This window comes from Elephantulus edwardii, unplaced genomic scaffold, assembly GCF_000299155.1.
Source record: "Elephantulus edwardii isolate Elephantulus edwardi_28Jun2011 unplaced genomic scaffold, EleEdw1.0 scaffold00274, whole genome shotgun sequence".
NCBI classification, from domain to species: domain Eukaryota; kingdom Metazoa; phylum Chordata; class Mammalia; order Macroscelidea; family Macroscelididae; genus Elephantulus; species Elephantulus edwardii.
The window spans coordinates 1,385,845-1,400,905 of NW_006400024.1; the positions used below are offsets into that span (position 1 = coordinate 1,385,845).

At 48.0% G+C, this 15,061-nt stretch overlaps 1 protein-coding gene across 1 annotated transcript in view; it reads right to left on the reverse strand.

The window, feature by feature from the left end:
• The window catches only part of LOC102860756 (taste receptor type 2 member 1-like), a 15,707-nt gene extending 5,605 nt beyond the window's left edge, over window positions 1–10,102 (reverse strand). The window contains exons 1-3 of the mRNA XM_006900164.1: window positions 10,021–10,102; window positions 9,207–9,919; window positions 8,942–9,081 (exon numbers count right to left, since the gene is read on the reverse strand). Of these exons, the coding sequence (XP_006900226.1) occupies window positions 8,942–9,081; window positions 9,207–9,919; window positions 10,021–10,102 (935 nt within the window). The remainder of the gene's footprint in view (window positions 1–8,941; window positions 9,082–9,206; window positions 9,920–10,020) is intronic.
• Between the last annotated feature and the right edge of the window lie 4,959 nt (window positions 10,103–15,061).

Consider the following 15,061-nt stretch of genomic DNA (forward strand, 5'->3'; position numbering starts at 1 on the left):
GGCACATAACAATAACAATGATGACTTCTTTTGGAAATGAAAAAAATATGGATCTCTTCCAGTCAGTGTCTAGGCATCAGCCTTCCACATTTGTTGACAGAGACTGGCAAGCATGTCCAGGATTGCATCTGTTTCTTAAAACACCTTAATTGGTATTCCAGAAGTTTCTGGGGCTTCATTTATTGCAAATGCCTTCAGTGCAGTTTAGACTTCTTCCTTCAGGACAGTTAGTTCTTGGCCCCTTGTTGGAAGGCCCCATGCTGGGAAGGCCTCGTGTGGGAAGGTCCCCGTGTGGGAAGGCTCTGTGTTGGAGAGTGCCTGGACGAAGGGAAGGGCCCAGGCACATGGAGTTCTTCAAATAATGCTGACCCTGCAGATGCTGAAGGAGACGAGGGCTTTCCTCCAGAAGGTTCCGACAGGAGAAGACTTGTCCTGGAACTGGCACCTTAAACTTGGACTTGTACCCTCTGAGACCGTGAGCAAAGGAGCTCTGGTGGCCTAGTGGTGAGCTGCGCTGCAATCCTGATGGCAGGAAGTTTGAATCCACCAGCTGTTCTGTGCGCGAAGGATGGACAATCTCTTCCCATGCAATGAAATTGGTTCTAAAAACCGGCAGGAGGGTGAGCTATGTGTCGATTTCAACTCAATGGCACACAACAACAAACTGTGAGTGAACACGTTTCCCAGTGTGGCGTCTGCGCTGTAACAGCATTGGAGAATGGATTCAGTGTTCTGGCACTGACTCCATCCTGTATACGGCGGCTGGGAGTCAGAATCCCAACCCTTGCAATGCATTTGTGTTGTTTGGGTTTTTTACAATATGATTTACACACACACACACACCACGGATGATAAGTGCAGGTTTATAAAAATTCTCTTTGTTTTACAATCTCCACTGTTCCAGTCCCTCTCTCTTACAGACCATCGTCAGCCAGTGGCGTCAGAACATCCTGCCTCCATCGGCGGCAGGGTCTGCAGCTGACGAACCTCGGGGGTGACAGCACACGGCTGCTGAGGCTTCTGGGAGCATTTATCATGAAATGGAGCCTTCTGCTCACAGTCTGTAACTGGCCAATGTTTCTCGAAGTCAATTGACCGGGCTTCGTGGAAAGGCACGCTGATTTTAGTCATTCGCAGCCACAGCAGCATCTGCTGCCCAAATGTGCCGGTTTATGGTCCGAGGACACTGCACACATTTTGTTATGAAATTTCCCTTTGTTAGTTGCATATTAATTCTCCAGCAGCCCACCTCGCAAAGGGCCTCAGCTTCCCCAGGTTCTGGAATTCGGTTACTTCTGGGGTCATTCAAAAGGCGTAGAGTCCAATCAAGCTGTGGAGTCCTATTTCCAGATGCCGACAGTTCAGATTCCACCCCAGCCAACGTGCAGGGGGAACAATTGGCAGCCCACAACCAAATCTGCGATCCTGCCTCTTACCCCTCAAAACAGAAGCCTCACTGTGTGGCATCTTTTCCTCAGGACCATGGACGCAGCGCTTTCAGACACTCGGGCAGGTGTCAAGTTAAATGGATAAGCTCCACAGAGATGGAGAGAGAGAGAGAGAGAGAGAGAGAGAGATGGAGAGAGAGAGAAAGAGAGAGAGAGAGGAGAGAGAGAGAAAGAGAGAGAGGAGAAAGAGAGAGAGAAGAGGAGGGGAGGGGTGGAGAGGAGACCCACGTTCCACAGATTTGAGTATGTTTCCAATTTCCAGGAGCGAATCACCAACTCTTGGCTTTTAGCCAAGAAACGATGAAGTAGCTGCAGATGCCACCAGCCCGATTCCAACATCTAGACCACGGCTTAAACCCGTTCACTGTTAATCCTGCAGAGTTAGAGCTGATGCTTGGGGTACCTAAGGCAGCGAGGAGATGGAGAGAGCTGGGAGCTTTGCAGAGCAAGCAGGCAGGGAACCAGACTCCCCAGTTACCCTCACACCGACTGTCCCCCAGAGATTCATGCTTCTGACTCCCGGACGTCCGTGTTCCAGCACTTACCCCCTCTCTGCAGAACAGTTGCAGATGACAGTCTGCAGTCACGAGCTGGCTAAAGAACCAGAAAGAAGGTGGTTGCTATTAATAGGACCCCTAAACCGGTTCCCAGCGAGCCCCTCTTTACAACCCGGGCCTCTCCCTCCCCGCACGGGGATTCTTCTTTGATACGGGAGCCATCTGCCCTCGGCATCTGCCGCCTGATGAGCTGCCGGCGTCACTTTGGGTGAACTGCGGATTCCTCTCTCTTGAACTGCGCTGTGTACCTGTCTCTCTGTCGCTCCCAGAGCTGTGCAAGGACCAACATTACAGACACAGTTTTGCACAAGCACGCAGTCAGGACAATGGGGCCCTGGTGGTGCGGCACTTAGACATCTCAACGCGAGTAGACGTTCAGACCAACCTCCTGATTGGCAGGACAAAGATGAGGAAGTCCTTCTCTGTAAAGAGTGTTGTGTTGTTGCTGTGAGGTGCTGTTGAGTCACCTGCGACTCATAATGACTCTATGAACAAGGGCTCTAAGTCCTGCGCTTTCCTGAGCCAACCCCAGCACCTCTGACCCACGTGATTGTACTGCCACAGTCGCTGTGTCAATCCATCTCCTGCGCTGACCTCCACCCTTCCGAGCATGATGTCTTTCTCCAATGACTGGTCCCTCCTCCTGACAACTTGTCCCAACTATGTGAGCTGGAGTTTCAAAGACATTGTCTCCAAGAAACGACCTGATTTTACACTCTTCAGGACAGGCCTGTTGGTCCTTTTGGCAATCCACAGTGTGTTCAATTCTTTTCTCCAGCATTACAACTCAAAGGCATTGACTTTGTCTGTCATCCTTAGTCATTGTCCAGCTTTCAGATGCTTAGCAAGTAATTGAGAAGACCACGCCTGGATCAGGCGCATCTTAGTCTCTAGACTGACATCATTGCTCTTTAGCAGTCTGGAGAGGTCCTTGACAGCAGATTTTTCCCAGTGCAATTCATCTTTTGATTTGCTGACTGTTGGTGCTAAGAGTTTTGGTTATGGATCCAAGCAAGATAAAGCAGCAAAAATTGCTGTTGTTGTTTTTATGTGCTGTTGAGTCACTTGTGACTTATAGTGACCCTATGTATGATAGCCCTAAACCCTGCTCTGTCCTGTGCCAATCTCACTGTCTCTAACACACCCCCTCAAGTACCCAAGTCACTGAATCAATCCACCTCATAGAGGGTCTTCCCTCCTGCGCTGCCCCTCCACCCTCCCAAGCATGACATCCCTCTCCAAGGATCAGTCCCTCCTTGCAGCATATCCAAAGTATGTCAGATGAAGCTTTAAAATCCTTGCCTCCAAGGAGCAGCCTGGTTTAACCCTCTCAAGGATGAACCCATTTGTTTTCTTGGCAGTACATTAAAAACTCTTCTCCAGCACCACCGCTCAAAGTCATCAATTCTCCTTCTATCCTCCCTAGTCATTGTCCAGCTCTCTGATGTATAGCAAGTGATTGTAAAGACCATGGCCTGCATCAGGCGCACCTTAGTCTCCAGAGTGACATCCTTGCTCTTCAGTACCCTGGAAAGGTCCCTAACAGCAGACTTTCCCAAGGAAGTTCTAGTGGCCTAGAAGTAAGAAACTGCACTGCAATCCCAAAGGAATGTGGTTCAAATCCACCAGATGCTCTGAGGGTAAAGGATAGGCAAGCTCCTCCTGCAAAGATTACAGCTTTGGAAAGTCTATGAGGAAGTTCCACTGTCTTCTACAGGGCCACTAGGAGCCGGAATTGACAACAGGGGGCTGGGCTGGTTTTGCCTAGGCTAGAACCTAGGCTCACAGCAGGGCTGAGGCTTACTTAGTTCTGGGCACTCTGGTGTCCCTGGGGTGAGTGAGCTTTAGTCTAACGAGGGCACTCACTGGACAGCAATCCCCAGGGTCCTCATAGTACTGTCCGTCCTTCTTTATTTTCAGGCTGTTGTTAGATTGTCAGGAGCTTCGGGGAATTTAAGAGGCGTTTCTCGTTTTCTAGATTGAGCAGCTGTTGCTTTGACTTGCTCCTTTGGAATTGCTCCAGCGTTCATCCAAGCCTCCCTGTTAGGCCTTCTCATCTGCCCCTGCAATGTCCCATCTTGAGCCCATATCAGTGAAGGACACGTTGTTTATTACTCCTGGGTTTGCAGGCTGAGGACCAATCCTGCTGTAACAGAATCACTCCAAGCAGTTGGCTTCAAGGAAGGGAATGTCAGCTCTCACTGTGGAGGGGATGCAGGTCTGAATTAAGGAGACCGGCTCCTTCTGCTCGTTCTGGGGGGAATCCTTGGCTTCTCTGGCCTTCTGCTCAGGACTCCTGGGTGACCCCAGGTACCATGTCTCTTCCCCAGCACGCTCCTCCTCCTGTGCCCACACTGCTCTTCATTTCATTTCATTCATTCCTGTTAGGGCTGCACCCGAAGGAAGAATAGCCTGCCCCCAAATGAGACTGCATCTGAGGACACATTAGGGTACCAACATGTATTTAAGGGGCACATAATTCAGGTCATACTTTCCACCTCCTACCCTCCCACCAAATCCATGTTCTTTCCACCTGTCAAGCTCTCTCACCCCATCACTTCATTCCCCAAAGTCTCTACTCATCCCAGCATCTAGCCCAACCTCTCATCTTCTGGAGTATTTCAATGAAGTAGGACTCTGGGTACCTTTCACCCCAGGGCACTTTTTCTCCCTCTGGGAACCTGGGAAACCTAAAAGACCAGTCCTTTGCTGTCAAGTGGGATGCTAGGCACTGGGAGGGTCTCTAAGCACCATCCCTAGGCATCCAGTGTAGGTTAGCTCCCTGGATCACATCTGAAGGGGAGTGACCTGTTACTGTTGGGTCCTTTGTCAGTAAGTGCCCACTTTGGCCCTCTCGTCTGAAAGTTTGAATGGAAGCTGTGTCTGGAGCACCTGGGATTCTTTGAGTCCTTTAGGGAGTGTGTGGACTGGGTCTGAACCGTGCCACTTGTAGGAGAAGCAATAACAGCATGGATTATGTACTGAAGGCCAAGCCTGACTTTACTCATTTCACAAAGGAGAACTGTCCCCAACAATACCATCCAGTAGGTAAGTGTGTCAGAGATGGTGAGATTGGCTCAAAATAGGCAAAGTTCAGAGCCTTTGTTCATAGGGTCACTATGAGTCCTGGTTGACTCGATGGCACATAAAAACAAACATAAAACCTGTCCCTTGGCAAGCCATAATCCCTCACGTGGCTTCACCTGTGTCTAATAACAACAGAGTCTGATATTCATTGACAAAGCTGTGGAGTTTATTAAGCAAATAGGTTGTGGGCGGCAGGGAAAGACAAAGAATATCACACATTGAAAGACCAGGTTCAGTCCAGCAACACAAATAAAACTCTGGTTTCCACAATCATCCAGCAAGCTTCGTCTCATAGCAGTGACTTGCCTCAAGCCAGCTCTTCCGGCTCCGGCTCTGGCTCCAGGGCTCTGTCATGCTATTCCTCACAGCAATCTCTCTAAGTCTGGCCAGCTCTCCCTGTCATGTTGGCCCCACCACTGATGGAGAAGATGTTATCAGTGGTGAATCCCACACCTGCAATTGAGACAGCTAGAGACTACAGCCTCAGAGGGGGCTAAGGCAAAGGTCATTTTCACAAGTCCTAACTCCACAGTCTAAATGGGACATGTGATCCCTAGCTTCCAATCCCAATCTAGACTCCTGGAGACGAGACTTCTTAACCCTTATTGAGGATTAAGAAAGATGCTTCGTTCTGCAGAGATTAACCCAATTCCAGAGGAACTAGATGGTCTTGATAAAGTAAATTCTAGGGAAACAAAGAGATGAATACATTTGATTTCCAAACTGAACAATCAGCATTCAGTGTGATGTGTCCCCATGCTATGTAGATGACATTCAGGAAGAAATGCAGTTCTTGGAGTGTTGGCTGTGGAAATGGTTTAGAGTGGCCGTGAGTGTGCCTGCCTCCTTCCTGACTCTCACTAATTCCTACGGTGGAAGACTGTACCCCACCTGAGGGAACAGGTTTCTTTCCTCTTAGTTTTAACTTGCACATGTGGTAAAACACATATAACAAAATTGTCCATTTGTCTTACAAGATTTTTGCCTTAATTCCCATACACTAGGGGCTGCATGGAATAAAACAGAGTGTTCTATGAGAAAATGTCCACACGAGTGTTACGTCATTACAAACATCCCCCTGGGTATGTGACATTGCTCCCACTGTCCCTCACCACAAGGACACCATGGACTTGAGGACCAAGCAGTCCTGAACTTGAGATAGGGGAACATGAGAGTGACTCTTCACACCTCTTTCCAAAGCTGAAGAATGACCCCAGGTCAACACCACTCTTCCTAGACCTTTACCCAGAGCTCAGGAACCCCGACCAACCTTCCCACCCAGTGGGCAGTGGAAGTGAGAGGGAGAACGGAAGGGCCATGCAGGAGACTGTGGGGAGCCAGAGAGTGGCCACATCCAGGGCTCTAGACGCTTGAATGGCAAAGTGGCCTCTTAGCTTATTGCAGGCAAAGCTACACTACTAGGGTGGTGGTGGTTGTTGTTCTTGTTAGGTATCCTTAAGTAAAATATGACACATAGTGACCCTACGGATAATGGATCTGAATTTTGTCCCACCATGTGGCCCCCTCCTCTTGGCTGTACTTGAACCCACTGTTTCGGTGTCTGTGTCAATCCTCTCATTGACAGTCTCCCCCTCTTTTACCCTCCACCTTCCCTAGATTGGGTCTGAACTCAAATGACTAGCAATGGGAAAATCCACACCTGGCTGTGCTTCCCCTCCTCCGATGTGAGCCGCACGCTCTGGCCACACTCAGAAACGGCCTTTACTCACTTGTCTGGAAATGCAGAGTTCTGAAGCTGTGTGGGAAGTACACGTATTAACCAAAGTCATCAGTCAGACACTGCATCCGCGCCTTCAAGCAGATGGTGGTGTCCCCAGCCACCCACCTGCTTGTGCTGGGCAAAATGTCACAGTCCCTGCCATCAGAGGAGGGGCCGGAAGCCAAGAGCAGAAGCTCCTGTCTGCCCAGTGAGCCCAGCGAGGGCTCAATAAAGTGTATGTCCCGACAAGCCCTCCTCCTCTGCGTGTGAGGGACACAGCATCATGGCATCCTCCTGACGAGCCCCCCTCTGTGTCTGAGGGGGATTCAGCTTGACGGAGCAGGTGAGAACGCTTTTGGCAAGGAGAGAGAAGACTGGCCTCGGTTGCTTTCCTCTCCCTTCTGATGACCATCTGCTGTCTGAATTTCCAGCAGACACAGGAGTGGACAAGAGCTTGAGCGCATGCCCTTCCATTCTGCTGGGAGCCTGCGTGCTCCTGGGACACTCTCAGATATAAGCTAGGCCACTATGGTGGTGGCTTTCCATGGATCTTAAAGTTCAGGTAGACTTAGAGAATTTTTTTTTTAAGCAATCACAGTAGAAGGAAAAAGATTGGAATTGTCACTGATAACATTTTCTTTGGATCCACAGTCAACAACCAGGATAAAAGCAGTCAAGAAACCAAAGAATATGTCACACATCTGTTATTGAAGACCTCTCCAAAATACTAAAGAACAAAGATGTCAGTTTAAAGACTAAGTGTATCTGATTCAAACCTTGGTATTTTCAACTGTAGCATATTAATCTGAAAGTTGGTTGAGAAATGTTGTTGTTGTTGTTGTTGTTGTTGTTATATGCCTTTGAGTTGCCTGAAACCCACAGTGACCTTCCGTACAGCAGGTCTGAAGACTGCCCTGCCCTGAGCCAGTCTCACTAATTCTGACACACTAACCCCCACTGTCCTAGTCACTGTATCAATCCAGCTCATCCGGGTTCTTCCTCTCCTGCTCTGTTCTTCCATCCTTCCAAGTATGATGTCCTTCTCCAAGGACTGGTCTCTCCTGGCCACATGGCCAAAGTGTGTGAGACAGAGCTTCAAAATCCTGGCCTCCAAGGAGAGACCTGGGGTCACCTTCTGCAAGACAGACCCATTTGTTTCCTTGGATGAGAAAGATGAAAAATTGATGCGTTTGGACTGTGGTGTTGGAGAGGAATACAAACTGTCCTAGAGACCACCAAAAACCTGAACAAGCCCATCCTGGCTGACACTCCTCCAGTTTGCTCCTTAGGTAGAGATGGTGAAACCTCATTCCTCACACTTTGGCCGTGATGTCAAGTGCAGGTCAGTCTTTGGAAAAAGGCGTCATGCTGGGAAAGGTTGGGGGTCACAGGAAGAGCAGAAGACCCTCGGTGAGATGGATTTGCCCAGTGACTGTCATCATGGGTTTAAGGATAGCCGAGGTTGTGAGGATGGCACAAGGTAGGACGCAGTGCAGATCTGTTGTCCATAAGGTCACCATGCGATGTAGTCAACCTGATGGCACCTAACAACAGCAGCGAAAGTAAAGACCTGGGGATTGGTTTCCAAAGAGTTGTTGCTTCCAACTTGGGAATTGATCCCAGCTTGGGAACTGGAGGCAAGAGCTCCTTGGAAATCGATACCCAGGTCTTTATTTTCGTCGTTGTCGTTAGATGCCCAACGAGGCAGCTTTAATTCATAACAACCTTGTCCACAGCAGAACCAGGACTGCGTCCTGAGTCCTCTGCGCCCCCACTGCCATGCTGAGCTGACTGCTGTGGCCACTGTGTCTGCCCACCGCGTGAACGGTGGTCTTCATCTCGCCGACCGTCGACTTCACCTTCTTCAGGGACTGATTCCTTCTGACAACATGTGCAACGTATGTGACACACAGTGTCACTAACTAAAAAAAAAAAAACCAAAAAACACCATCCTGACCACAACTAAGCACTGCCCAGTGTAAGACTGGAGGGAGAGTTTACCCCGCCTGGGGGTCCTCACACCGCACAGTGCCACACGGGGAATTAAGGAGGGGCTTCCTGTGACAGGGACCTGAATGGCCCTGGTGACACTGACACCAGGGTGACCAGGAGTCAGAGCGGACTCCCACCATGGAGGAGGACTGGCAGGAAGTGGTGGAGCAGCGTGTGTGGACAGACCCTTCTCCCGGCTGGACGTGTGGCTGGCGCGGTCACCATCAGCCCCGGGTTCCTGCGCTGGACCCGGGTCCGCACTCATGGACACCACGTCCTGGGAAGGAGGAGCAGTCGGAGGCTGTGCTTCAACTGAGAGCTGCCCAGGATTAGGACGATCGAGTGGGCTGAGGGGTATGTTGACGCCAAGAAGACGAAGAGCAGGAAAGCGGTGCTGCCGACCGGGAAAACACGTGCGGACAGCAGGAAGCCCACCACATAGTGGAAGACGAAGAGGAAGAGGAAGCACAGGATGGACAGAAGGGCACCGCTCGGGGAGTGCTTGGGGGGGTCCCCGGCGCCCCCCAGCCTGCACATCTGTCTCATGTGCCTCCCCAGGGAGACGACGAGGGTCAGGGCAGCCCCGAGGAAGATGAGCAGCGGCAGGCAGAAGCCGGTGAGGAGGAAGACGAAGGCGGTCGTGAGCTCCATGCTCTGCCGCGTGCTGTTCTTCAAGCTGTAGAAGAACAGCGCCTCCTGCAAGAGCCCCCGCGTGTATCTGTCGTGGCCGATGGCATCGAGCGCTGCGAAGAGCAGGGAGACCAGGATGAGCCAGGGCACGAGCGCCGAGATCCTCCTCTTCAGCCAGAGGGACAGCGGGCAGGCCACCGTGGCCACCTTGACGCAGTAGAAGACCCCCAGCCACGTGGCCAGCCACAGGCTCAGCTCGCTGATGAATATACAGACAAGGAAATTCCTTTCTATTTCACCAGGGCCTACTACGAAGACTAGAACCAAGCAATTATAGAAGACTATCACCTGCAAGAAAATGCGAGAGCTGGCCAGGCAGGAGAAGAGCAGATCCAGCGAATTCCATCTCCTCCTCTTCACCACGTCCACACAGACTCCAGCCAGGATGGCCGCATTGGCCAAGATCCCACTAAGCAGCTGAGACACTAACAGCAGAAGGTACAGAAACTGTAACATTTTGAAAAGGAAAATCCAGACTGGCTAGCTATATATTTAAAAAAAAAAAACCAAAACAACCAGACCCCACCACAGGTAACCACGGACTTCAGGGCACCCTCGATGACCAAAGCACCGACTTTGTTCACCTGAGCCCGAGGCTTCGGGAGCATCGCTCCAGGGAGGAAGTGAAGCCAGAAGACAGGGAGCATCATTTATGTGGTGACGTCTTTGTTTCACTTCAAAACAGTCAAATAAGAAAGAGACACTCCAGTAGCAATTTGCGTCCTGGTGACAGACTTTGCATTTTTTAGGTCTGCTGATTCTCCGTGTCATCAAAAGCAAACAGTGGAATTTGACACTGCCACGTGGCTAGGGGTGACGGTTTGTCCACAGGCCTGCCAGCTAAGGCTGACAAACCTACATTTGGACCCTGAATGCTTGATTTTCCCTGTTTGGTTGTGTTAGCCATTGTCCAGTTGCCCCTCACTTTTGGAGAAAACACACACACACACACACACACACACGGAGTGAAACTTTGCATATTTCTTATTGACAGCATCATGGTATATAGAGATGAGATTGAGATTGCTACCATCTTCAGCTTGCTTGGCTCCACAATCAACACTGTCGGCACCAGCAGTCAGGAAATCAAAAGGCGAATTGCATTGAAGATATCTGCTGTAAGGGACCTCTCCAGAGTACTGAAGAGCAATGATGTCAGTCCAGAGACTAAGGTGCGCCTGATCCAGGCCATGGTCTTCACAATTACTTGCTGTGCATTAGAGAGCTGGACAATGACTAAGGCTGCTAGAAGACGAATTGATGACTTTGAGTTGTGATGCTGGAGAAGAGTATTGAACATACCATGTCTTATCGCCATACCATTTTCAATCTGTATGTAGAACCGATCATTCAAGAGACTGCATTTTAAGAAGAGGAGTGTGGCATCAGGATTGGAGGAAGACTTGCCAACAATCTGTGCTTTGCAGATGATACAACCTTGCTTGCTGAAACTGAAGAGGACGTGAAGCATTTGCTGTGGAAGGTGAAGGACTGTTGTCTTCAAGTATGGATTGAAGCTAAACAATAAGAAGGCAAAGTTCTCCCCACTGGGTCAACTGGCAGCACCATAATAGATGGAGAAGAGATTGAGGTTGTTAGCAATTACAGCTTGCTCAGCTCTACAATCAACATTTTTGGCATCAGCAGTCAGAAAATCAAAAGAGGAATTTCATTGGGTAAGTCTGCTGCCAGGGACCTCTCCAGAGTACTAAGGAGCAACAATGTCAGTCTGGAGACTAAGGTGTGCCCGAGCCAGGCCATCATTGCCAAAGAATCAGAGAGCTGGACAGTGACTGAGGGTGACAGAAGAATCGATGCCTTTGTATTGTGGTGCTGGAGAAGAGTCTTGCACATATTATGGACCACTGAGAAAACAAACAGGTCTGTCTTGCAGAGGATGAAACCAAGTTTCTCCCTGGAGGTAAGGATTTTGATGCTCCATCTCACATACTTTGGACATGTTGCCAGGAGGGACCAATCCTTGAAGAAGGACATCATGCTCAGAAGGGTGGAGGGACAGCGCAGGAGAAGAAGATCCCAGATGAGATGGATTGATACAATAACTGGGACAATGGGGTGGGCTCCAGACAGGGCAGGGTTCAGAGCTGGAGTACATAGGGTCACTGTGGGTCACAGGTGACTCAGTGGCACATAACAACAGTCTTTGACCTTCTGCAGCGAGTGTCTCACGCCTTCTTCATTCTGAGTAAGCAAGTTTTTGTCATCTACGTAACCCTGCTTGTTGGTGAATCTTCCTCCGATCCTGATGCCTCATTCTTCTTTATATAGACCAGAGTCTCAAATTATCTGCTTAGCATACGGTTAAAAAGGTATGGAGAAAGGATGCAGCCTTGATGTCTGCACATCTCTCTCGATTTAAACTGTACAATGTTCTAAGGGCAGTTTGGCATTTCCTCAGAAAGTTGAACATAAAAATTTCATATAGCTCAGCTATTCCACTGCTTGGAAAATACCCCCAGAGAATGAAAACTGAGACACAAATGGAGACTTGTACATCAGTGTTCATAGCAGCATTATTCACCATCGCAAGAACATGAAAACTGCCCAAATGTCCAAACACAATCAAATGGATTGAGAAATTATGGTACATTCACATGATGGAATACTACGCAGCACACAGGAACAATGATTTTGTATATCAGTACTTAACTTGGGAGGGACTAGAGAGCATCATCCCAAGTGAACTAGCTCAGTCCCGTCAGAACAAATATTGTATAAGATCATTATTGTAGGCTGTGTATGAGGCCCCAAGGGGGGAGGGGGAAAGCAGAAGGGTGAGGATGGCGGGGGGTAATCATAGCACAGTCTGATGGGTGAAAGGAGCGTCGGTAAAGTTAACAGGAAAGATTTAGTGTGAAAAATAATGTATACAAACTTTGCAAGTAAACCAGTATAAAATTTAAAAAAAAATATTTTAAATTTAAAAAATACCCACACAAAACACTCACTTGCTTCTTAGTCCATTTAAAGGTTTATATGAGCACAGTATATAAGAATAATAATATAGTAATAGTCAGCAGCATTTGCTGGGTATGTCTTTAAACTTCTGTAGTGATGGGTGAAGTCTGCAGCTGGCCTGGAGACTCCCTCTTCCAGTCTGGATTCTCACATCCTAGTGGGGGTCACTAAAGAAAGTCTTGGTTTGTGTTCAGTCTGTGATTGGCTTGCGTTATTGGTATTACAATCAATATTGAAAGCTATAGTCTTTGATGCTGGGTTGTGTTATTGTTTTCTTCCCTCCACAAGGGGGTGTCCATCGGCCTGGACTTTTGCCCTAGTGACGATGACCCAAGAGTGGAGCGGAGTCAACAGCATTTGGGGGTGTGTCTTTAAAATGGCATAGGGTGCTCTAGCCAAATTTATAATATGGGAATGAACTTTCTTTAAGTGGCACAGCAGTTGCCACAGTTGTGACACAGTCTATTTGCTGTACTGAATAACTTGGAGTTGCCAACCACTGTGCCACGTTGTTATTATGTGCCATCAAGTCATTTGCGACTTATAGCGACCCTATGTACAACAGCCCTAAACCCTGCTGTATCCTGTGCCAACCTCACTATTTCCGACACACCTACTCCCACCACCCCAATCACTGAATCAATCCATCTTATCGAGGGTCTTCCTCTCCTGCACTGTCCCTCCACTCTCCCAAATATAATGTCCCTCTCCAAGGACTGGTCCCTCTTTGCAACATGCCCAAAGTATGTCAGTCAAAGCTTGAGAAGCCCTGACTCCAAGTAGTAGCCCAGCTTCACCCTCTCCAGGACAAACCTGTTTGTTCCCCTAGCAGTTCATGGTATATTCAACACTCTTCTCCAGCACCACAGCTCAAAGGCATCAATTCTCTTTCTATCATCCCTAGTCACGGTCCAGCTCTCTGATGCATAACATGCAATTGCAAAGACTATAGTTCAAATCAGGCACACTTAGTCTCCATCCTGATATCATGCTCTCCAGTGCTCTTGAGAGGTTCCTCACAGCTGAATTTCCCGATGCAATATGTCTCAATTTCCTGCCTGCTGGTACCAAGAGTGTTGACTGTGGATCCAAGCAAACTAAAATTGTTAACTATCTCAATTTCTTTACCATCCATACTGATATTACCACTTGGCCCAATGGTGAGAATCTTTGTTTTCTTGATGTTGAGTTTCAATCCATATTGAAGACTGCAGTCCTTGACCTTCTGCAGCAAGCGCTTCAGGTCCTCCTCAGTTTCAATGAGCAGGGTTGTGTCATCTATATAGCGTAGGTTGTTGATGAATCTTCCACGAATCCTGATGCCACATTCCTTCTCCTACAGCCCAGCATCCCAGATGATCAGTTCTGCATACAGATTGAAAAGTTATGGAGACAGAATACATCCCCGGTAGACCCTCTTCCCAATTTTGAACTATGCAGAGTCTCCTTGCCCTGTTCTGACAACTGCCTCTTCATCAAATTACAGTTTTTGCATAAGCACAATCAAACGTTCTGGGATTCCCATTCTTCTCAGAGGCATACACAGTTTGTTGTGATCCACACAGTCAAAAGCCTTTGCATAGTCAATGAAGCACAGATAGACATTCTTCTGGAACACTTTGTTTTTTACCAAGATCCATCTGACATTAGCTATAATATCCCTAATACCATGACCTCTTCTAATTCCAGAGTGCTCGTCTGGTAGTTGCATGTTGACATGTTGCTCCAGTCATTTTTAGATAGTTTTCAGCAGAATCTTGCTTGCATATGACATTAATGATATTGTTTGATAATTTCCACACTCTATCGGGTCACCTTTCTTTGGAATGGGAAATCCCATGATGGTTACCCATCATGGCCAGTGTTTAGAGGAGCTTCCAGATTGATTCAGGTTTGGAAGCAGGAGTGGCTTTCATTTCCTGGACCAGATGCCTTTGGAAACTCTAGAAACATAAAGAAATGATGTTAATTACAGAACAGAGTTCAGGGTTTTTGTTCATAGGATTTCTCTGAGTCTTATTTAACTTGATGACACTTAAGTGAAACTAGTGTTATTTTTTTGGAGGGACATTCTTCTACTTTGTACATCACTCCTTGTCAATTTGCTGTACTGAGATAATCCGGGTTTACTGTGATGTCAAACCTTGTGCCATTGGGGTATCAATACCATAATGGTTTACCAATATGGACAGTGTTTTGTGGAGCTCCCAGTTGTAGGACAGGTTTGCAAGAAGAGTGGCATCTACATCCTAAACCACATGTCTATGGAAACTCTATGAACTTGGAGAAACTTTGAAAGTTATTAGGTCTTTTGTTCATAGAGTCACTCCGAGTTGTGCTCGACTCCATGGCCATCAACAGCAACATGAGCACAATTATGTGTTCTGGGATTCCACTGCTTCTCAATTTCAGCCATAATTTGTTATGACCACAAATTAAATGTCTTTGCATAAAAAATGAAGTACAAGTATTTCTGGCATCCTCTGATCCACATGACATCATCAGTTATATTCTTCAATGCCACAACATCTTTTTTTTTTACATTTAATACTGATTTATTAACAATTACAGCTTGCTCTGCTCCACAA